Genomic DNA, 20,733 nt, shown 5'->3' with positions numbered 1-20,733 from the left:
CTCCAAATTAAAGTTGCTGCTTCCATTCTTTGAAGATGTAAGTAATTGGCAAGCACAAAAGACCATCACTTAAAATTGCCATAAGTACAATCATGAGTAGGGACCAGAAAGTAAGATACTTATCTTGACACTCATAGATTCTCCTATATCTCTGCCGTAATATCAATCCAACATATTCTTGAAATAATATTAATTTTAAAGTTCCACGATTCACCGTGAAACCAAGTGCTCGCGACAGAATTTCGTGCTAATAACGTGTTATAAAATAATAAAGTGAGAAGCAAAATATTGCAGAGAAGAGACGAGAATTCTTATTTCTCTTGTTTGCGATGATTTTACAATAAAGAGAAACCTCTATATTTATAAGGGAAAACTGACTTTATCCCAAAGCGACTAACCCTAATTTTTCTCCTAAAGATAGACATCCACAATAATAAATAATATTTATAACAAAAACCTTATTTTTCAATTTTTTCACTTTTGTCATTTTCTGTTTTGAACCTTTACTTTTGTTTTTCTGTTTTCAATTTTTACACCAAAATTTTTTATGTTGCTCAATTTTACCTTAAAAGTTCGTACAACTTTTTTCACTGGTCAGGGACAACTTGTGTTGCTTAGTTGCTTTCCACTCACAAACATTGAACATCGTGTGCTAAAAAGCCTTTAGAAGAAAATAAGCCGGTTGGAATTTTGCACCAAAGCCATATTTAGTGATGCTATATTTTCTGTGTACACCAGTAAGCTTCCCAGTTGCAGCCTTATGATGGGAAAAAAAACCATCAGTCTGGAGCACTCCATAAGCTGATCTCGAGTATAGTTGATATATTTCTCGCACTGGTTATGTTTATTAATTGCTTTGGGTGATTTTGCTAGTTTTTAGAAATTGGGGTACAAATCATATTTAATGTTTTTTAGAAAAAGCACATTTCAACAACCAAATATTATTTGCAAAAACTATAGCCAAACACAACTCCAATTCCAACTTCAAAAATCCAAAAAAAAGTGAATTTTTTTAGTAGGCGTTTGGACATGCGATTTCATCTCATGAGATGAAATCAGCGTTTGGACATGTGATTTCATCTAATGAGATGAAATTTCAAATCATCAAAAAGGGCATAATTTCAAAAAATATAAATGTAAAATTTGACCGATACGTTTATATTTTGTAAAAAAAAGACTCATAAGTTGGTAGATATATTTACCAATCATGTTTACCAACCATTTGTATTAAATATTAATCTGCAAGTTGGTAAAATATATTTACCAATCGTGGGAGGATTATATTAAAGAGTAGTTACATTACTATTCATGTTAAATTTTCCTTTTTATTGAACTAAAGTTTGATTAATTGATGTTGTATTTTTTAGAAAGGTCTTCTAGTAACGTACTAATTTTATTATGAACTATGATTTACTTATTTGGTAAGATTGTATAAGAATTGGAAAAAATTTGATGGTTTTCACAAATTGTTGGGGTTTTTATATTTATAAAAAAGCTATGAACTTAAAAATTAAATGTACGTCCAAATATGATTTCATCTCATGAGATGAAATTATGTCCAAACGGCTCCTTAGTTTCTATGGCCAAATGCCTTCTAAGAAAAGTTAATGGGTCAGGTGAACCCTCAATTTCTAAGCTAAATTGGCCCTAAGGTCCCCTTTCTGCTCTTATATAAAGCGTTTTTTCGTATTCACTTCCCATACCCTTTTCAATGTTCAGCATACTTTCCATAATCATTTTATCAATCACTCTGTGTGTCCGTCTATAATTCATCGTTACTCATATACATGGAAAGAAATAATCACTTGCGTCGGCAAGTTGCCAACCTTAGGCAGTCTCTTTTCGATCAGGTTTCTCTCTTTCTTTCATTTCCTTGCCTTCGTTTCCTTAGGGACAGAGCTACAGCCTACAGTATTAGATATCGGTCACGGTACTTTTGTATGAATCTTGTATTTGTATTATGAAATATAAGGGTCAACAATACACATGAAGTATCACTTTTTTTTAGCTTTCTACTTGAACTATTAGGCGTGCGAGGTTCCTAGCTACTTGAACTATCACCGACTAGTTTGCAAAACACACCTCAACTATAGTTGTTCACGTTGTTCACTTTTCCTAGCTGAACTATCACCAACTAGTTTGCAAAACACACCTCTTTATAAGTGCACAACTGATAGTTGATGTGTGAAAAGTGAACAATCGATACTTGAGGTGTGTTTTTTACCATTATCTCTATGATAAATATATATTCATATATAATGTGAATCCAGTAATTAAAACAAGCTATGAATTTGATGATAAATTTAGAACCCATAAAACTTTAAATTCTAGCTCCATCTATGTTCCCGTAGCATTGAATCTTTCAATAGCCGGAAAATGCTTTAATTAACTAGTTGTTGCATGCATTAATTTTCGTTCTTTTTATTATAAGTTGTATATGTACACGTACTTCCATTGTGCAATTAAAACTATTGAAACCAAAATTAATAGGCAGTAAAGACCTCTCTAAACTTGGTCGAAGTATTATTCAAATCCCTTAAACTATGCTTGGTCTTAATTACCTTTTATATCTTGACTTTTTTTATAATCGTTACCCTCTCAAATAATAATTGGTCCTAATTACCCTCATGGGTGCAGGGATATCTTGACGAGCAATTCATTGAGTTGGAAGAGCTACAAGATGATGCTAATCCTAATTTCGTGGAGGAAGTTGTCACTTCGTTTTATAAAGATTCAGCTCGTTTAATCCATAGCATTGACCAGGCACTGTGAGTTTGATCCTTGTTTTTGGTAAGTCTACAAATATCCATGTCATAACTCATCGAATGATGATCTGATTAATTCTGTTGTATATGTTTCTTTTAGGGAAAAACAACCTCTTGATTTTGCAAAGCTAGACAACTCTATGCACCAATTCACGGGCAGTAGTTCAAGGTTAGAAACAAGATGGATAGTAGTATTATAATAAACTATATACTTAATTAATGAAATTGACAAGCCCCTCTTTTCAAATTTTAACTAAGTAACAATAGTATATTTTTCTGTCTTGTGCAGTATTGGAGCCAAGAAGGTCAAAACTGAATGTAGGCAGTTCAGGGAATACTGCCGAGCCGGAAATGTGGAAGGGTAATCTTTATTGATCTAACTTATACACATTAACGGTTAACAGTATAAACCGCAGTATAATTGTATCCACTGTTATAATAGATAACTACCAGTCTTATCTTTCTAAGTTACTAATGTCACTTAGTATGAGTATCTTTAAAATAATGTGATAGTGTAAAAATTGTTTTCACTATTAGTCATTGTGTAGAAATTGAGCTTATATCGTGTGCATTGGTGCATGAACTTAATTACGACTTCCTTTAACATTGCATATTCTTACTCTTTTTATACTTATACCCACAAAAATCTTCTAGAACTTGTCATATTGATGCCTTACAAGATGCTCTTACATGCTACTGGCTTATCTAGAATTTAACTTTAATATGGTTCTTTACGTATGCAGTGACGCTACCTTAGGGATCTCAGTTCTGAACATCTCTACTGATACAATTGTAAAAAATATTTTACGCAATTAGTAAATCACTTACTCTTATGTAATTACAAATAAATTTCTTGATAAATATTAAGTTCAAGTTATTTACTAAAATCAATGAGTAATCTGTTATCATAAGTTAAATTTCATTGTTATGTAAAATTTTCTTGATGTATTAAAAATAATGAATAATTTGTTATCACAAGATGAAGTTCACTAATATGTAAAATTTTCTTACACTATAACTTAAATCCATAAAAAATATGTAATTCAAACTGAAAGCAAAGAGTGCACTCCGCATTCAAAGTCTAAAACTGTGGATGACATATAAAGATACATAAAATTATTAACGCATTCATGCATCATAAATTGTACATTAGTCACGTTTAATTGTTTAATTTATTATATGAATTGCAACTAAGAAACACGTTCAAACGTGAAACGACATTTTTTTTTTTTTTTTTTGTGAAAGGAAAGAATATTATTGATCACCAGACAAACAAAAATAGAATTTCCTACACTGCTATTAAGAGACTGAGGCATTCCTATGTCTTAGACCATATGTAAACAAATAAGTATACCCTAACTATATTTCTTGATGGGTACTTTCATTTGCCAAACAGCTTCATTTCTTGCCCACCAAATGCTATAAATTGAAAACGACATTTATTCGATGTCCTAATTACTGTTAATCTTTTTACCAAATTATTCGAACATTTTGAAACTATTAAGGAACAAACTGAAAGTCAATTTTTGTTGCGCAAAGATGTCTTTAAATTACGCTTTATTTTAGATGGGCTGTTTGTCGGGGAATAAAAAGGATGCATTGCATGTTCATTAATTTAAACTTTGAATAGTGCTTTTCTTATTCTTAATTATATTATTACCCCTACTATACCTGATTGGCTTTTTCTTTATTTTCTCCATGAATTGAAGCAGATGCAAGAGAACTTTCCTGCAATTAAAGGGAGAATATGCGGTACTCAGAAAGAAGCTAGAAGTTTATTTTCAGGTAGTGGCCTAATTATATTTTTTTTTATTTCTATTACGAGTTACTATTGAAGTGTAACCATCTCATCAAAAAGATTAATTTGTTAGAAACAGCACACTTTATTTATTTAACTATGCCTTTCAACTGTAACTTGAAATTAATTAGTTGTTACATAAAATGACTCAGACCAATTTATAGTATGTATATGACTCTTTCCAATTTGTTACTTTATGCAGTATGCAAGACAAGCTGGACCAATTGAGACTGCGTCGTGTCGACCAAAGTAACTCTGTTAGGAATATAATCGAAGTGACTGAATAAGAACACAAAAGGTGCAAGTACAATATAATGCACTTTTCCCTAATTCCTTCTTAAACGTAATAATAAAGGGAAGGATTTGTATTGGCGTTAGAGTTTATCAAGTTGCACTTTATAATATGCTGTGGATGCATGAAATGAAGGCTTTTTACACGTCTTTAATTTATTCTCCTCTCCTCTTTGAGTATAATTTTAAATTTGATGTAATTTTAACTTATAATTATCTTCAAACAAATATGAAAAGGAGATAGATAGCAAGTTGCTTAGATGCATATGTTTCCTTCTCCTTAAAGCAGATGGAGGGAGAGGGAATAAAATTCAAAATAGTCATTTTTCAGTTTTTGTAATGGAGTTTAAAATTTCATAGGTGAAACTCCAGAATAATGTCATGAAGTTTCAATTATAAAATTTCATACTTCATAATAATGACTATTTTTCAATTTCGAAGCTAAAAATGACTACCTCGCGCCTATTAGGCTATTACTGTGAGAGGGTGAGAAGCATATAGGCATTGAAAAGTTGGAAGTCTCGTTTGAAATGTAACAAATCCGTGAGTTTAACATGTTGAAAAGTAAGGCCCTTTTTGACTGGCCCATTTCTAGCACATAGCCAGCCAAGAAACTCTGGGCTTAATTTTCATTTAATTGCACGGTTTGGGCTTCAAATGGACTGGTCTTTAATTTTTGGCCTTCAAATGGGCTGGTCTTTAATTTTAGTCCTTCAAAATTGAACCTATGCCTAGGGGGTCATAAGTTCTTTAAGGGCGTGGACATAAATTGTGGGATATTATGATGCCAAAATATAAATATATTCCCCGCGAAAATATTTATTTGCTTTGAGGGAAAAAAATTAAAGACCAGCACAAAATAGAGCCAAAAGTGCAAATGAGCCCTTAATTTTCGGGCACCTCACTAGCTGGTGTTACCTGGTTTCCTTTGCTTGATAGAAATTCTCATTAGTTGTTTTTTTTTTTTTTGGGACAAGTTATTTAATAATGATCTCTTTACTTTTCTTATAACTTATGCACCTTTTAGACTAACTTTTGAGCAAATTGAAAATCGTATGCGAAAATGTTAAACCGTAAACTATAGTTTATAAGCTATTCAAATGTTAGACAGTAGTCTAATGTTGTTTGTAAGCGAGAACATATGAGCAAACGTTAGACCTGTGAGAGTTATGTATTGCTATTCTCGTCAATTCTTTGTTGATAATGCAAAGCCAAAGTTTCTTTGTCATTCCTCTTTTCCTTTTTCTGTCTTTTCTCTACATAAAAAGTGCAAATGTCCCGTAGGTGGAGGAAAGTCTTTCTTTCCTCCTTATATTGAATTGTGTGTTGTTGGGTTGGTAAATGGGCTAGAAAAAAAGATGGGCCTCACGCACATGAGAATTGGACTCAGTAGGCAAAAGTGATGAATTTGCCCCTACCCCCTGCGCGCGAGGTATACGTAAGGCCTAATTCCATTTTGATTAGACGTTCAACGTTACAAAATCTTATTATTAATTCCCTGAATGTTATGAGACGTTTCAGTTGTTAGTTTTGAGCCTACCCGAAATTGTCTGAATATAAGCTTGCCGAATTCATATCTCCGGAATTAACAGTTAAAGGCTCGTTACTTCGGCATTAATAGCGATCTTTATTTGTCTGAATATAAGTTACCGGATATATCTCTGAATTCATCTTTCCGAATTCGTATCTCCGGAATTAGTTGCCGAATTCATATCTCTGAAATTAACAGTTAAAGGCTCATTACTTCAGCATTAATAGCAATCTTTATTTTCTTAAACGCTGGAGACGTTACAAAATCTTATTATTAATTCCCTGAATGTTATGAGACGTTTCAGATTTAGCCGTTATCACCGCCTTACCTTTTACCTATATAAATAGAAGTAGTGATCTCTACACACACTGAAACAAATCATCTTCTTCATCGTAAAAGTTCTTTCACTGTTTCTCTTCCCGGGCAAAATACTTTGTGCAAACTCCATACTTCCAACCACCAGTGCAGGTGTTCGGGAGTTGTTGTGGAACCTTGGGGAGCGTCTTAGGGCTAAACGATTTGCACCGTGGTCGGTTCGAAAATCGCTTTCAAGGCAGTGGCTTGCTACAACACAATAGTGGTTTCATAATTTGTTTTCGTGTTTTACTTTTCTTGATCTATATTGTTCTCAATTTTTTCTAACAAGCCCTGTCACCCGAGTATAATGTTATTTGTTGTATTTGTACAACTTTTTAAAAATAGAGACAAAATCAAAAGAATGGCTTGAAAAAAGAATATTTGTGTAAATCAACCTTTGCTTAAGGAATATTCTTTATTTGGTCTGAAATGAATGTCGTTTTAGCCAAATCAATTTGATTCAAAATAAATGTTGTTTCAAAGAACTAAGAAGGCATTTTATTCTATCTATACCCTTGCTCCAATATATGATGTAAAAAATTTAGAAAAGATGAAGGGCAGTTTGAGGAGATATAAAGGGTGATTTAATCAAGTTTCTTCATGATTAGGTGAAATTAAAAATTTAAACTTGCACTGAATGGATGCTAAAAGTCGTTTCTACCAGTAATTGTAATGACAAATCATAGGTTGTAGTTACTATCATATCTAAAGATAAGTTTAGTCAACTTTAGGAATCAAAAGTGTTACATTCATAAAATCAAAATACAAACTAATTAAAGCAAAAGAGTCATAAATTTGTGATTGAAATCCAAATACAATTCATTGTTAATAACTAATGGTCATTAATTGTAAAAGTATAGCTTGATAGTCAGTAGAGTAGGTTGAGAAATATGAACTCTCGAGTTCAAACAAAAATACAAGTATGCAAAAGACAAAGAAGATAAGAGTGATGATGTCACCATGATTCACGTGTTATGTGTTATTGCAAACAAAAAATACAAGTATGCATGCAAATTTGTAAATAACACAAGGAAACACTTGTTAACACATTTTTTGTAATGCAAAAATTCCATTAAGAAAAAGGTAAAACAAGAGAAGTGTAGTATTTCAAACAAAAACAATGAGGGATGAAGTGTTAACGACAAAAATACAAAGGGAGGTCTATAAAATTATTCTTTTAATTTATTCAACTGTATCAATTAAAGTATTGAAAACTATGAATTCATATGTAATCTAGTGAAAGGCGTCTGGACGAGAACTTGAATCATGAATTTGAAATATTTATTTGGGTAGAAGTTGAAATTGTGCTTGAACACGCAATTTGGACTTCAAAAGTTTTACTTTTTCTTTATAAGCATGAAAATCCCACAATACTATGAATTCTATCAAAACAAACATCTATTTTTTCTTTTTATTTGCATTTGCTTTGTATGTTATCAATTTCAATTTTCTGTCTTATAAAGGTTTTTCCTAGTGCACTTTAAATATATAAAATATTCGGAATTTTTTTTCTGAAATATCACAATATATCAAGACTTTTTAAGGAAGATAAATATTACAATATCTTGCATCAAATAATCAAATTATAAAGGGGAAAGATTTATTATATATAACCTTTACCACTTAAAAATAGTTTCGTAAAAAGAGTATCAAAATAAAGGAAATAAATATAGTATTTAAAACTTTAAGGGAGACAATGCTACATATACAAACATGAACGGATGTTTATGACATAATTCGTTCTAGTCAACGGTAGCAATTAAGGTGTTGTTTGAAAATCCTGGTTAATTCATCATTGATTATGTAATTTAGTCATCTGATTTATAATAAGAATCTTCAATTATTATTTTTTCTAAAGAAAAGTATCATTGCAATATAAATAAATATAGTATTTAAAACCTTAAGGGAGGTAAGTGCTACAAATACAAACATGAAGAGAGGTTTATGACATTATTGGTTGTATTCAACTGTAGCATTAAAGTGTTGCAAATATAAAAATCCAAATGCAATCAATTAAAGTATTGAAAATTTGAAAAGCAAAGTCAATCCATCATTGATTACGTAATCTAGTCATCATATTTATAAGAAGAATCTTCAATTACATTTAAAAAAAAAAATATCATTGCAATATAAATAAATAGAGTATTTAAAACCTTAAGGGAGGTAAGTGCTACAAATACAAACATGGAGAGACGTTTATGACATTATTTGTTCTATTCAACTGTAGCAATTAAAGTGTTACAAGTTTAAAAATCCAAGTTAATCCTACACTGATTACGTAATCTAGTCATCAGATTTATAAGAAGAATCTTTAAATATACATCTTTTTTCTAAAAAAAAATATCATTGCAATATAAATAAATATATTATTTAAAACCTTAAGGGAGGTAAGTGCTACAAATACAAACATGAACGGAGGCGTATGAGATTATTTGTTCTATTCAACTGTAGCAAGCCGCGGTAAGACGGGGGGGGGGGGGGGGGGGGGGGGGGGGGGCAAGTCTTCGGAATATTTGGCGTAAAGGGCACGTAGGCGGTGAATCGGGTTGAAAGTGAAATACTAAACAAGTGCGAACCAATTGAATACTTGTGTCAGAAATTCCTCGAGTTGGTTTACCATTTCCATAAAGGATATAGTTGAAAACTCGAAGTTGAATATTATCCTTTTCCCGAAAGAGATCTTGTGGGAAGAGTGTTGCTAAATTTATACTGTCCGTTATCTCATATGTGACGACAGGTCGAACTAAAACAAAAAACAATTAAAGTGCTGCAAATCCGATCTAGCAATTAAAGTGTTGCAAATTTGAAAATCCAAGTTAATCTATCATTGATTGCATAATCTAATCATCAGATTTATAAGAAGAATCTTTAATACCTTTTTTTTTTTTCCTACAAAAAAATCATTGCAATATAAATAAATATAGTATTTAAAACCTCGAGGGATATATGTGATACAGATAAAAACATGAAGGGTGGTTTATGACATTATTTGTTCTATTTTACTATAGCAATTAAAGTGTTGCAAATTGAAAATTCAAGTTAATCCATTATTGATTACATAATCTAGTCATCAGATTTATAACAAGAATCTTTAATTACATTTTTTTCTAAAAGAAAATATCATTGCAGTACAAATAAATATAGTATTTAACACCTTAAGGGAGGTAAGTGCTAAAAATCCAAACATGAAGGGATGTTTATGACATTATTCATTCTATTCAACTGTAGCAATTAAAGTGTTGCGAATTTGAAATTCAAGTTAATCTATCATTAATTATGTAATCTAGTCATCGAATTTATAAGAAGAATCTTTAGTTATATTATTTTTAGAAGAAAATGGCACATCAACATAAATAAATATAGTATTTAACACTTTAAGGGAGGTAAGTGCTCTAAATACAAATATGTAGGGGTTTATGACATTATTCATTCTATTCAACTGTAGCAATTAAATTGTTGCAAATTTAAAAATTCAAATGCAATCTAACAATTAAAGTATTGCAAAACTACAAATCCAAGTTAATTCATCATTGATTACATAATCTAATCATCAGATTTACAAGAAGAATTTTTAATTTTTTAAAAGAAAATATCATGCAATATAATCGCAATAATAAACAATTTTACTGTTTTACCAAATTATGTGATATTGGTGGAAGAAATCAAATAAAAAAGAGCTACGAAAAGGACAAAGAAGATAAATGGGATGATGTCACCTTTATTCACATTTTATGTGTTTTTGTTACAAACAAAAATAACTTATGCATGCAAATACGTAACCTAAGCAAGAAAACACTTGTTACAAATGAATGTTAACAGCTACACCAGTTTATTATTATTTTGAAAAAAATTCATAAATCAAAAGCAAAAGTCATATTTTGGAAATTCAAAATTTGAGTCAATCTTATTTATGAATTAAAAAAGTTGTTTAATATTAAGAAAAATGAATTATATAGAGAATGTTAAGAAGTTAATAATTTATAAGAGGACAATAAACTCAAGCTCTTAAATTCATTTCGGTGCTATAAGTATCAGAGTCAGGTATCTACTCGAACCACTTCTTCCATGTTTCTCTTCGGTTCTCGATCAATCTTGCTTTTTTGGGTGCTGAATGGACGACGGTCTTCTTTCCATACAATTTTTATAAGTGTCAGTGTCCTATACCTGTTTCTTATCTATTGATTGAGTGACATTCTTCATTTGTCCTAGACGTCAAATAAACCAGAGGATTGAAAACGGAAACAAATAAAAGAAGAAGAAATTAAGCTAAATTAATGCTTGATTTCATGAACTCCACGTTCTTCAAACCATTAGACTTCTAGAGAAGGAAATTCCGATCTCCATTAAAACTCTTCTCAAAAAAAAAAAAAAAAAACATTTTTGATTTATTAGGTAAGATGATGTCACCTTTATTCACATTTTATGTGTTCTTGTTACAAATAAAAACAACTTATGCATGCAAATAAACACATTACTCAAGTAAGGAAACACTTGTTACAAATGAATGTTAACTAATACGACAATTTCTTGTTCTTTTTATTTCTTCTTAAAAACTCATAAATCAAAAGTAACATATCGTATTTTTGAAATTCAAAATTCAAGGTGATCTTATTTATGAATTTAAAAATAAATGAAGTTAAAGTTACTTAAATATTAAAAAAAAAAAAAAACCGTTAAGAGGTTAATGCGTTATAAAACGACATCAAACTCAATCTCTTAAATTTATCCCTATAACATATCTAATTCTCATTCAACCGTTTATCCTCTGACTATAAATATCAGAGTCATGTATTACCCGAACCATTTCTTCAGTATTCTCTCAAGTTCTCGATCAAATTGTATTTTCCGGCACTGAAATGGATGCATTTTTCGGTGCTAAAACGGACGACGATTTTCTTCCTGAACGATTTCGGTAAGTAGTAGTGTCATATACTTATTTCTTATTTGTTGATTGAGTTACATTCTTCATTTGTCCTTGACGTCAAATAAATCAGAGGATTGAAAAAGGGAACGAAGATAACAAAAAAGAAGAAATTAAGTTGAACCAATGCTGGATTTCATGAACTCCACGTTCTTCAAACCTTTAGACTTCTAGAGATGAAAATTCCGGTCGCCACTAAAACTCTTCTCAGAAATAAAAAATCAACTACATTTTTTATTTATCAGGTAATATCATTCAATAGTCACTGATTGTAGCCTATAAGTCAACTATGAATGAGATTAAAATAGTCGAGTTCTTTAAAAAAAAGTGTGTTACACATAGAAACACTGATTGATCTCGTCGATAGAAATAAGGAAAAGTCTCTTCCGCTCGATGATTGAATATCAAAAAGAAAAAATGAAAGAACACGTTTGATTTACCTTTTATTTAATTTTTAAGCTGGAATTTGATGTTATTTATTGTTTATTAGATTGATCTCGTTGATAAGAATAAAGAAAATCCTTTTTTGCTTGATGATTAATTATCAAAAGTAAAAAATAAATAAAAAATGAAACATTCGATTTATTTTTATTTAATTTTCTTTTAGTTGGAAATTGATGTTATTTATTGTTTAGTTGATTGATCTTGTCGATAAGAACAAAGAAAAATCTCGTTCGCTTGATGATTGATTAGCAGAAGTGAAAAAGAAATGACACATTCGATTTACCCTTTATTTTTTAATTTTCTTTTACTTGGAATTTGATGTCATTTATTATTTATTTGATTGATCTCGTCGATAAAAATAAAGAAAAGTCTCTTTCGCTTTAGGATTGAATATAAAAAATAAATAAAAATAATACATTCGATTTACTTTTTACTTAATTTTCTTTTAATTGGAATTTGATGTTATTTATCGTTTATTTGACTGATCTCGTTGATAAGAATAAAGAAAAGCCTCGTTGGCCCGTTGATTGAATATCAAAAGTTAAAAAATAAATAACATATTCGATTTACCTTTTACTTAATTTTCTTTTAGTTGGAATTATTTATTGTTTATTTGATTGATCTTGTGGATAAGAATAAAGAAAAGTCTCTTTCGCTCGATGATTGAACATCAAAAGTAAAAAAAGAAATAACACATTCGATTTACCTTTTATTTAATTTTTATAGTTGGAATTTGATATTATTTATTGTTTATTTGATTGATTTCGTCGATAAGAACAAAGAAAAATCTCTTTCGCTTGATGATTGATTATCAAAAGTAAAAAAAAAAAAGAAATAACACATTCGATTTACCTTTTATTTATTTTTTCTTTTAGTTGAAATGTGATGTTATTTGTTATTTATTTGATTGATCTCGTCGATAAGAATAAATAAAAGTCTCTTTCGCTCTATGGTTGAATATCAAAAGTCAAAAAAAAAAAAAAAGAAATAACACATTCGATTTATCGGAAATAGCCTCTCTATCTCCACGTGGTAAGGATAAAATCTGCGTACACCTCCCCTTCCTAGACACCACCTTGTGGAATTTCACTGGGTATGTTGTTGTTGTCGATTCACCTTTTATTTTAATTTTCTTTTAGTTGGAATTTGATTTTATTTATATTTATTATCTTATTGTTTATTTTTGTCAAGAATATTTGGTCAAATGTAAGGAGAAAGGAGTCATTTTTGGGAAAAATTTCCAAGAGCTGGAAAAACATATGCGACCACTATAACTTCATGGGATCCTTGATGTTACTTAACTGGCAATGTTTTGCTGAGCTAAACATTGAACATTTTGTCTATGCTTCTCCTACTGAAAAAACTAGTGGGAAAATTGTTGCTCTTTTCTCATCAATTTCCTTTTTAGTTCTTCAATTTTGATAGATTAGCTCAAATTTCATGCTCCAAGTTGTTGATATCTTCTTTAATTTTCTCAGAATTGAAAATTCTATGTGAATTTCTCATTCCCTTTCTTGATTCAAACTCAAATGAGTGTGTTATAAATAAATCTGAAGTAGCCAAATTTGCGATTTGTAGAGCTTATTTGGTTGTTCTGTTTCTTTTTGCCTAGGGTTTTAGTTTTGCATTCAGAGTTCTGTTTTTCCCGTTAAGTGAGTTTTCGGGTCGGGTCGGTACCAATGGCTTCGTATAGGCCATTTCCACCACCACCACCGCCACCATCTCAGTCAAGTTATGTTCCACCACCACCACCACAACAACCACCACCACCTCAAAATCAAAACCCTAATAATAATCAAAGCCAATACTCTCAAAATTGGGGAGGTTACAGTGGTGTAAATGATGGATCTTCTTATACACAGAATTATCAACAACACCACCCTGGTTATGTTCCACCACCTCCTCCTCCAACAAGAAACCAATATCCACCACCACCCCCTCCCCCACCCCCTTCGGATTCATCGTATCCGCCCCCACCACCGCCTTCCGGGCAGCCCCCTCCACCCCCACCACCAATGTACTACCCACCCCCACCGCCACCACCTACTCAACCACCCTCCCCACCACCACCCCCTAGGGAAATTAGGCATAGTGGAGGAGAGAAAAGGCGAGAATCGGGGCATGGTGGTAGTAGGTCTAAACAGGTTCCACCATTGCCAGTGAAAAAGGGTAGTAGAGTTGAGAGTGAGGAAGAGAGGAGGATAAGGAAGAAGAGAGAATTAGAAAAGCAAAGGCATGATGAGAAACATAGGCAGCAATTGAAAGAATCACAGAATAGGGTGTTGCAGAAAACACAAATGTTGGCGTCCGGTATGAAGGGTCATGGGTCGATTAGCGCATCGCATATGGCTGATAGAAGAACTGCCCCTTTGTTGAGTGGTGAGAGGACTGAAAACCGGTTGAAGAAGCCGACCACATTTCTTTGCAAGTTAAAGTAAGACTAGTTTGAATTTATTACCTGCTAAGTGATTGTTCGATCATTATGTGTTCGAATTGTTCTATGTTGGACTAGTTACCTGATATATTAGCTATTATCTGCTCCGCTGAAGATTGGAGTTTTTAAGCATACTAGTTGGTCGAAAGTAATGTTTTGTTTGGTATACTTCTGGAGTGTTACAGACCACTATGTGCTTTGACTTACCTTGTGATGTGATCAGATAGTGTATGTTACCACTTGGGACAAACACATCGTTTTACATATTAGAGATTGCTGATTGTTCTGTAATTTATGTGTACTCTGCAGATTCAGAAATGAATTACCAGATCCGACAGCGCAACCAAAGCTTTTGAAATTAAGAAGAGACCCAGATCGGTATGTGATTCTGCTTTTCGTTGTGCTAGTCGTCTCACTTGTATTTATGATAATCAATTCAACCACAAATGCATTTTCTGACTGAAATACAACAAACAAATCAAGTCATGCTCTCTATATGTGGATGAAATGTTCCAATTAAATTGTGCAGCTTTTGTAAAGGTCGTAAGAGTTAAATTACACTTCTTACCCAAGTGCTGTTCGCAAGCTTTTTATATACTTTTCTTTTGAACCTTTTTATTGTGGATTGCCTGCATATGCCTAATTCGGAATTGTGCTTAAAGCATCAACGCTGGTTAGTCTGATCCAGAAGTCGTTAGACTATCCCGATTGGTGTGAGAATGGACATGGCCGCAACTATTTACTTTTTTTTTTTTAAAATTTATTTCTTTTCACCATTTTCATCAAGCAATTTGTTGATTTTTGGTTGCTGCACAACATCACTGCGCCTGCTATAATTCACACTATGCATGAATTTGCCCTAGAATACTTCCTTCAATCTTCGAAGGATAATATTGTTTTCTACCTATTGATAGACTATTGCTTTAATGGTTGTTGTTACATTTCTCATTTTAGATGTTAGTCCTTGTAGTTAGTTGATTTACATTGTTGAGCATTTAAAGCTTCAGAATTGCTTATGAGCCTAATTTGAAGTTGTATATATATGAGGAGTAAATGACTTTGGTTTAGTAGTTACTAACTTCATCTGCGCTAGAGTAGGCAAGCGTTTAGCTCATCCGGGGCTCCTCTTCCTTTACATGTCCTTTTCTTTGGGAAGCAAAGCTTGTTCGAGTCAGGTCCTAGTTAATAGATTGCGAAAGATTATCTGAGGTTGCTTAAATGTTGTGTGTTCGCCCATTGTGATTTCATTTCTGAGTGCTACTTGCATTTGAATTTCTACTTTTCTTGGAGTGGGAGGCTGCACCTCCATTGGTTCTCCATAAGCACTTCAATGCAGCATATGGAAGTGCTTTTGTCCCCAGACTCCACTCGTGGGATTACGCTGGGTATGTTGTTGTTGCATATGGAAGGATTTTGGCTATATGTTAGCAATATACGTACTAGAATTATTGAACTGGAGAGACTGCTTGGCAGAGTGTAGTTTGAAAATGATGGTATCTTGATGTCTTTTCCACCTTTCTTCAGCACTTCACACTTCGTGTAGTTTTTGATACATGAAACTCCAGGTTGTTGTCAAAGTATTACTGTTGTCATTTTTTCTAAGGGCAATTCATTTAAGTGTGCAGATTTACGAAATACCAAATCACCTCATTGGAGAAAAATCACAAGCCTGAACTATATGTTGAACCAGACCTTGGAATTCCGCTTGACCTTCTTGATCTCAGTGTATACAAGTATGTTACACACACTCTCCTTATTTTCAAGCAGCACATTTTAATGGAAAAATTATCTATTGTTTTTACATTGTTGCTGGCTTGCTTAGTCCTCCCAAGGGTGTAAAGATACCGCTTGCTCCAGAAGATGAGGAGTTGTTGCGTGATGACGATGTTGTAACCCCCGTCAAGAAAGATGGCATAAAAAAGAAGGAAAGGCCAACTGACAAAGGTGTTTCTTGGCTGGTCAAAACACAATACATCTCCCCTCTTAGCACAGATGCAGCAAAACAGGTTCTACTAATTATAGCGTATAAAGAATGTTTTTCAAGGAGTTGCAAAACCTTATTTAATTAATTGTTTATGCTATTTGCAGTCTCTGACTGAAAAGCAAGCTAAAGATTTGCGAGAAAACAGAGGTGGCCGCAACATCTTGGAGAATCTTAACAATAGGTTACTTTTGCTTTCTGTGTTAATGCTATCCATGACTAAGATAAAGAGACATAGTTGAGACCTGAATATTGTATTCCTCAAACACTATTTTCAGAGATAGACAAATCCAGGAGATCAAGGCTGCTTTTGAGGCATGCAAGTCACGGCCCATTCATGCGACCAATCGCAGATTGCAGCCTGTCAAAATCCAGCCACTTTTTCCCGACTTTGATCGGTAAGTCTTCCTCTCATTTTTCCTTCCCTTTTCATGTTACATATCAATATGTTGGCCTGAATGTTGGAGAAGAGGGATGGTAATAAGATTATGTTTCAGTATAATTGATGCATTCTCCTTTTATATTTTCTCGTCATCTAAAAGAATGTGGTATTGTCTTCTAATATGCATGCTTAAAGGGCTCAGACATTTCCTAGTTTCTCCTTTTATTATTGATCTATCATGTGATAATTGCAGCTTCCAGTCTTTTTTCCTTTTGATTGTCTGGACGGGAAAAAGTTTACCTCAATTCTCAATGCTGAAAAGCTCACCATTAGTTGGCCGGTGGTTTTTGAATTGGAAGAGGATTTCATGTTAAAGTGGAGTAATAAAAAGCTATCCTTCCTTTGTACCTTCTCAAAAAAAAAAAAAAAAAAAAAACAAAACAAAAAAACTATACTTTTTATGAGAACAGTGTTCTCTTTTACAGCAAACTTTGCACAACCTCCCCTATGGGCGGTGCCTTAGTGCCTCGCTCTACGGCGTACACTTTGTTGCCGTGGGTTCTGTCTTGAAGTGAGCAAAAGTAAATGTTAAATATAGTTGAAAAATAATATATTAATTGTTAATTAATGATTTAACATTATGAGTGAACATTTTAGTGATTAGGATTAAATGTAAAAGTTGAAAAATAACATATTAATTGTTTCTTGCACTCCATGCTCATTCAAGCACCTCCACATAAATGATGGGGGGAGCATGTAAAAGCTAGTCACCAAATAACGAGAAACTCTAAATTAAAGGGCTTTCAAACCCTTTGCCCATTAATTTCTGGGCTTTGTTTGTTTGATATATGTAATTTAGCACTTGCTATTTGTTGTACCAACTTACGTGGTGGACCTTTTCTTTATTGTCACATATCCTTCATTGTCTCTCATTCTGCTTTACTTTTTCTAAATTATGGCACGTGTAGATGCAACTGGAAAAAATCCTGAAATTGTTCTACAATTACTGTAGGTAGACAAATTCGTCTGGTATACTTTTTTTATATTCTTTGGAATGCCCAAGATATCCCACTTGTATAGATGATTTAATGGGATTTGTACAGGAGATCGCCAGATTGCACTCTTTTCTTACGCATCTCATATACTGGAATTCTTTTGGTCTCTTTCTAGTCAATGAAATAATGTTTGCTTGTCAGACGAAAACAGCAGAGGCTGGATGTATTTCCCTTTTTTTTTTTTTTTCCTTCTATAAAACTCAACGTCATTAGATCATGGCAATTTCTTGGTACTAGAGATAACATGAACAAATAATGCTACCTACTTTGCCAGGATTGAAGACCCATTTGTGCTTGCGAATTTCGATAGTGCTCCAACTGCTGATTCAGAAACCTACAGCAAGTTGGACAAAACTGTTCGTGATGCATATGAATCACAGGTGAAGTTACTGATCAGATGCCTTTCTCCAAGTTTGTAATGCTTTCTCCATGTTAATAATAAGCTAAGGGAAAGACTCCTTTGGTCAGTAGATGTGAAGGAGCAATTTCTACGTGAAAGAAAGATTGGCAAAGTTAGCTTTTTCATATGAAAACTGAGACCCATATATTCATCTTCTCCAGACTTAGATTTGTCTGTGTCACCAGCATGGATGATCTTCTATTTACCCTCGGATCTCCATGACACTATGATGTTTGGAAGCAATCTTAATGAACATGTATTTTGATTTGCAATACACCTTGCAGGCCATTATGAAAAGCTTTGCCGCTTCAACTGCAGATCCAGATAAACCGGACAAATTTCTGGCATATATGGTCCCTGCACCAAATGAGGTGAAATTACATTCTTCTTAAATGGAAAAGTAGGTTCCATGAGCATAAGTCTTATTTAATAATATTATGTTGCTTTCGTTGATTGTGACAGCTCATGAAGGATATGTATGATGAAAATGAGGATATCTCATACTCTTGGGTTCGGGAGTATCAGTGGGATGTATGTACCTTCTCTGAGTGCTGAACTCAACCTAGCTGCATCTTTATACTTTGATAAATTACTTAGTTGTATTAATTTTTCCATCACGTGCCCATTGGCAGGTACGAGGTGATGACAAAGATGATCCTTCGACATATGTTGTGGCGTTTGGTGAAACAGAGGCCCATTACGTGGTAAAAAACTGTGTTTTACTTGTAAAACTTTAATATGGTTTAAACCTGGAACTTAACCCCCACTGTGGATGTGATGTGATCCAGCCTCTTCCAACAAAGCTTGTTTTGAGGAAAAAGAGAGCTAGAGAAGGAAAATCAAATGATGAAGTTGAACATTTCCCAGTTCCCTCAAGAGTAACAGTAAGGAAGAGACCAACAGCTGCTGCCATTGAACTAAAAGAAGAAGGGGTAATGAAGCCAGCCCGCCTCTCATTTTTTTTTTCTTTCTGCACGGCCTTTCTTTTTGCAACTGAATTATGACATTGGTGGATCCTCGCAGGGTTATACAACGGCTTTGAAGGGGGGTGTTTCAAGTTTGAAGAGAGGAAGAATCAGTCATGAAGATGCTGTCGGTGAACAACAGAACGATATGCATGATGGTGATCAAGATCAATCTAGTGGTGGCGAGTACGATATGTCTGATTGATTCCAGCTCATTTATTTCAGCTGATTAGATAATTTACATAGAAGAGAAAAAAGAGAGGGTAGGTACATGAGAGAAGGTGCATAAATAAACAATGCTTTGTACTATATCTGAATTTTGCTCTTTGAAAAGGTTGAACTTTCAACTACTTTGCATATGCTCCCGAGGATTGTCTGTCCCGACCGATATTCTTGTGTGGTCTCCGCTACCCTGTGCCCACCTCACAGGTCTCGCTTCAGGTTTGGCAATTTGTGCTTTGCTTCTTGGTATCAGCTTTCTCAAAATTGTCTATTGTGCACTTCTGCTTGTTTTGGCAGTGTATAGAAATGGGTTAAGAGGATGGATACTGGGTTAGCATCAGGCCTGCTTTGTGCTTTAGACTAATAGCTAGAACGCCCAAGCTTCCAGAAGAGAAAATGCTTTGCTGTTCAAAAGTGTGTTTCAAATCGATTAGTCAAACATAAAAGAACTTTTCACCAAAAATATTTCCTTGAAAAGCACTTTTTTAAAAAGTATTTTTCAAGAAAAAGTTGATTTAGAAGCTTGGTGAAACAAGCTATAACCCTTTGTGCTTCTAGCAAAATCTGATATTACTCGGAAATACACATTGCACTTCCTCACTAATCCTCATTTGTGCTGTGACGAGTCTTTGGGGATAGAACAACATATATATGGAACTCGGGTTCCACTGACCCAAGAAGATGTAACCGGTCAAGGTAAATAGTACACTACTTCTTCCATAAACGTTTGATGAGGAGACTACTTCGTCGAAACGGTGTGCAACTATCGGCCTATCTTTCTTTTTTCGATCATATTACCGTTTTAAGTTAATATTACAAGTCTTAGGAGCCGTTTGGACATGATTTCATCTCATGAGATGAAATCATGTTTGGACATGCAATTTGGATTTCTTAAGTCGCAGTATTTTTTTATAAACATAAAAATCCCACAAGTTGTGAAAACCATCAAAATTCTCCAATTCTCATACAATCTTACCAAACGAGTAAATCATAATTCATAATAAAATTAATACGCTACTAGAAGGCCTTTCTAAAAAACACAACATCAATTGATCAAGCTTTAGTTCAATAAAAAAGAAAATTTAGCATGAATAGTAATGTAACTACTCTTTAATATAATCCTTTCACATGGTAAACATGATTGATAAAAATATTTTACCAACTTGCAGATTAATATTTAATACAAA

General features: G+C 33.1%; 2 protein-coding genes across 2 annotated transcripts; both read left to right on the top strand.

The window, feature by feature from the left end:
- Positions 1–1,709: 1,709 nt before the first annotated feature.
- On the top strand, positions 1,710–5,173 carry LOC132058073 (histidine-containing phosphotransfer protein 4). The gene is made up of 6 exons (XM_059450638.1): positions 1,710–1,850; positions 2,638–2,768; positions 2,866–2,934; positions 3,055–3,126; positions 4,478–4,550; positions 4,766–5,173. The coding sequence occupies exons 1-6, from the start codon at positions 1,788–1,790 to the stop codon at positions 4,814–4,816; spliced, it is 459 nt and encodes a 152-aa protein (XP_059306621.1). The 5' UTR covers positions 1,710–1,787; the 3' UTR covers positions 4,817–5,173.
- Positions 5,174–13,322: 8,149 nt separating this feature from the next.
- On the top strand, positions 13,323–19,674 carry LOC132055396 (protein PAF1 homolog). The gene is made up of 12 exons (XM_059447197.1): positions 13,323–14,541; positions 14,851–14,919; positions 16,167–16,274; positions 16,364–16,547; positions 16,630–16,706; positions 16,801–16,920; positions 18,234–18,339; positions 18,644–18,730; positions 18,822–18,890; positions 18,992–19,063; positions 19,148–19,291; positions 19,383–19,674. The coding sequence occupies exons 1-12, from the start codon at positions 13,787–13,789 to the stop codon at positions 19,527–19,529; spliced, it is 1,938 nt and encodes a 645-aa protein (XP_059303180.1). The 5' UTR covers positions 13,323–13,786; the 3' UTR covers positions 19,530–19,674.
- The last annotated feature ends 1,059 nt before the right edge of the window (positions 19,675–20,733 follow it).

The sequence above is a fragment of the Lycium ferocissimum genome, chromosome 5, assembly GCF_029784015.1.
Source record: "Lycium ferocissimum isolate CSIRO_LF1 chromosome 5, AGI_CSIRO_Lferr_CH_V1, whole genome shotgun sequence".
Classification (NCBI taxonomy): Eukaryota; Viridiplantae; Streptophyta; class Magnoliopsida; order Solanales; family Solanaceae; genus Lycium; species Lycium ferocissimum.
The sequence above is the reverse complement of the archived record's forward strand: the minus strand, read 5'-3'. Positions and strand labels throughout refer to the sequence as shown.

What these genes read in the sequence shown, in the direction of transcription:
- LOC132058073 (XM_059450638.1), top strand. Translation starts at nt 1,788, where the DNA reads ATGGAAAGAAATAATCACTTGCGTCGGCAAGTTGCCAACCTTAGGCAG. An exon ending in GGCAGTCTCTTTTCGATCAG is followed by an intron (nt 1,851 to 2,637) that starts GTTTCTCTCTTT and finishes TCATGGGTGCAG; the next exon opens with GGATATCTTGACGAGCAATT. An exon ending in TTCACGGGCAGTAGTTCAAG is followed by an intron (nt 2,935 to 3,054) that starts GTTAGAAACAAG and finishes TGTCTTGTGCAG; the next exon opens with TATTGGAGCCAAGAAGGTCA.
- LOC132055396 (XM_059447197.1), top strand. Translation starts at nt 13,787, where the DNA reads ATGGCTTCGTATAGGCCATTTCCACCACCACCACCGCCACCATCTCAG. An exon ending in ACATTTCTTTGCAAGTTAAA is followed by an intron (nt 14,542 to 14,850) that starts GTAAGACTAGTT and finishes TGTACTCTGCAG; the next exon opens with ATTCAGAAATGAATTACCAG. An exon ending in TTGAACTAAAAGAAGAAGGG is followed by an intron (nt 19,292 to 19,382) that starts GTAATGAAGCCA and finishes GGATCCTCGCAG; the next exon opens with GGTTATACAACGGCTTTGAA.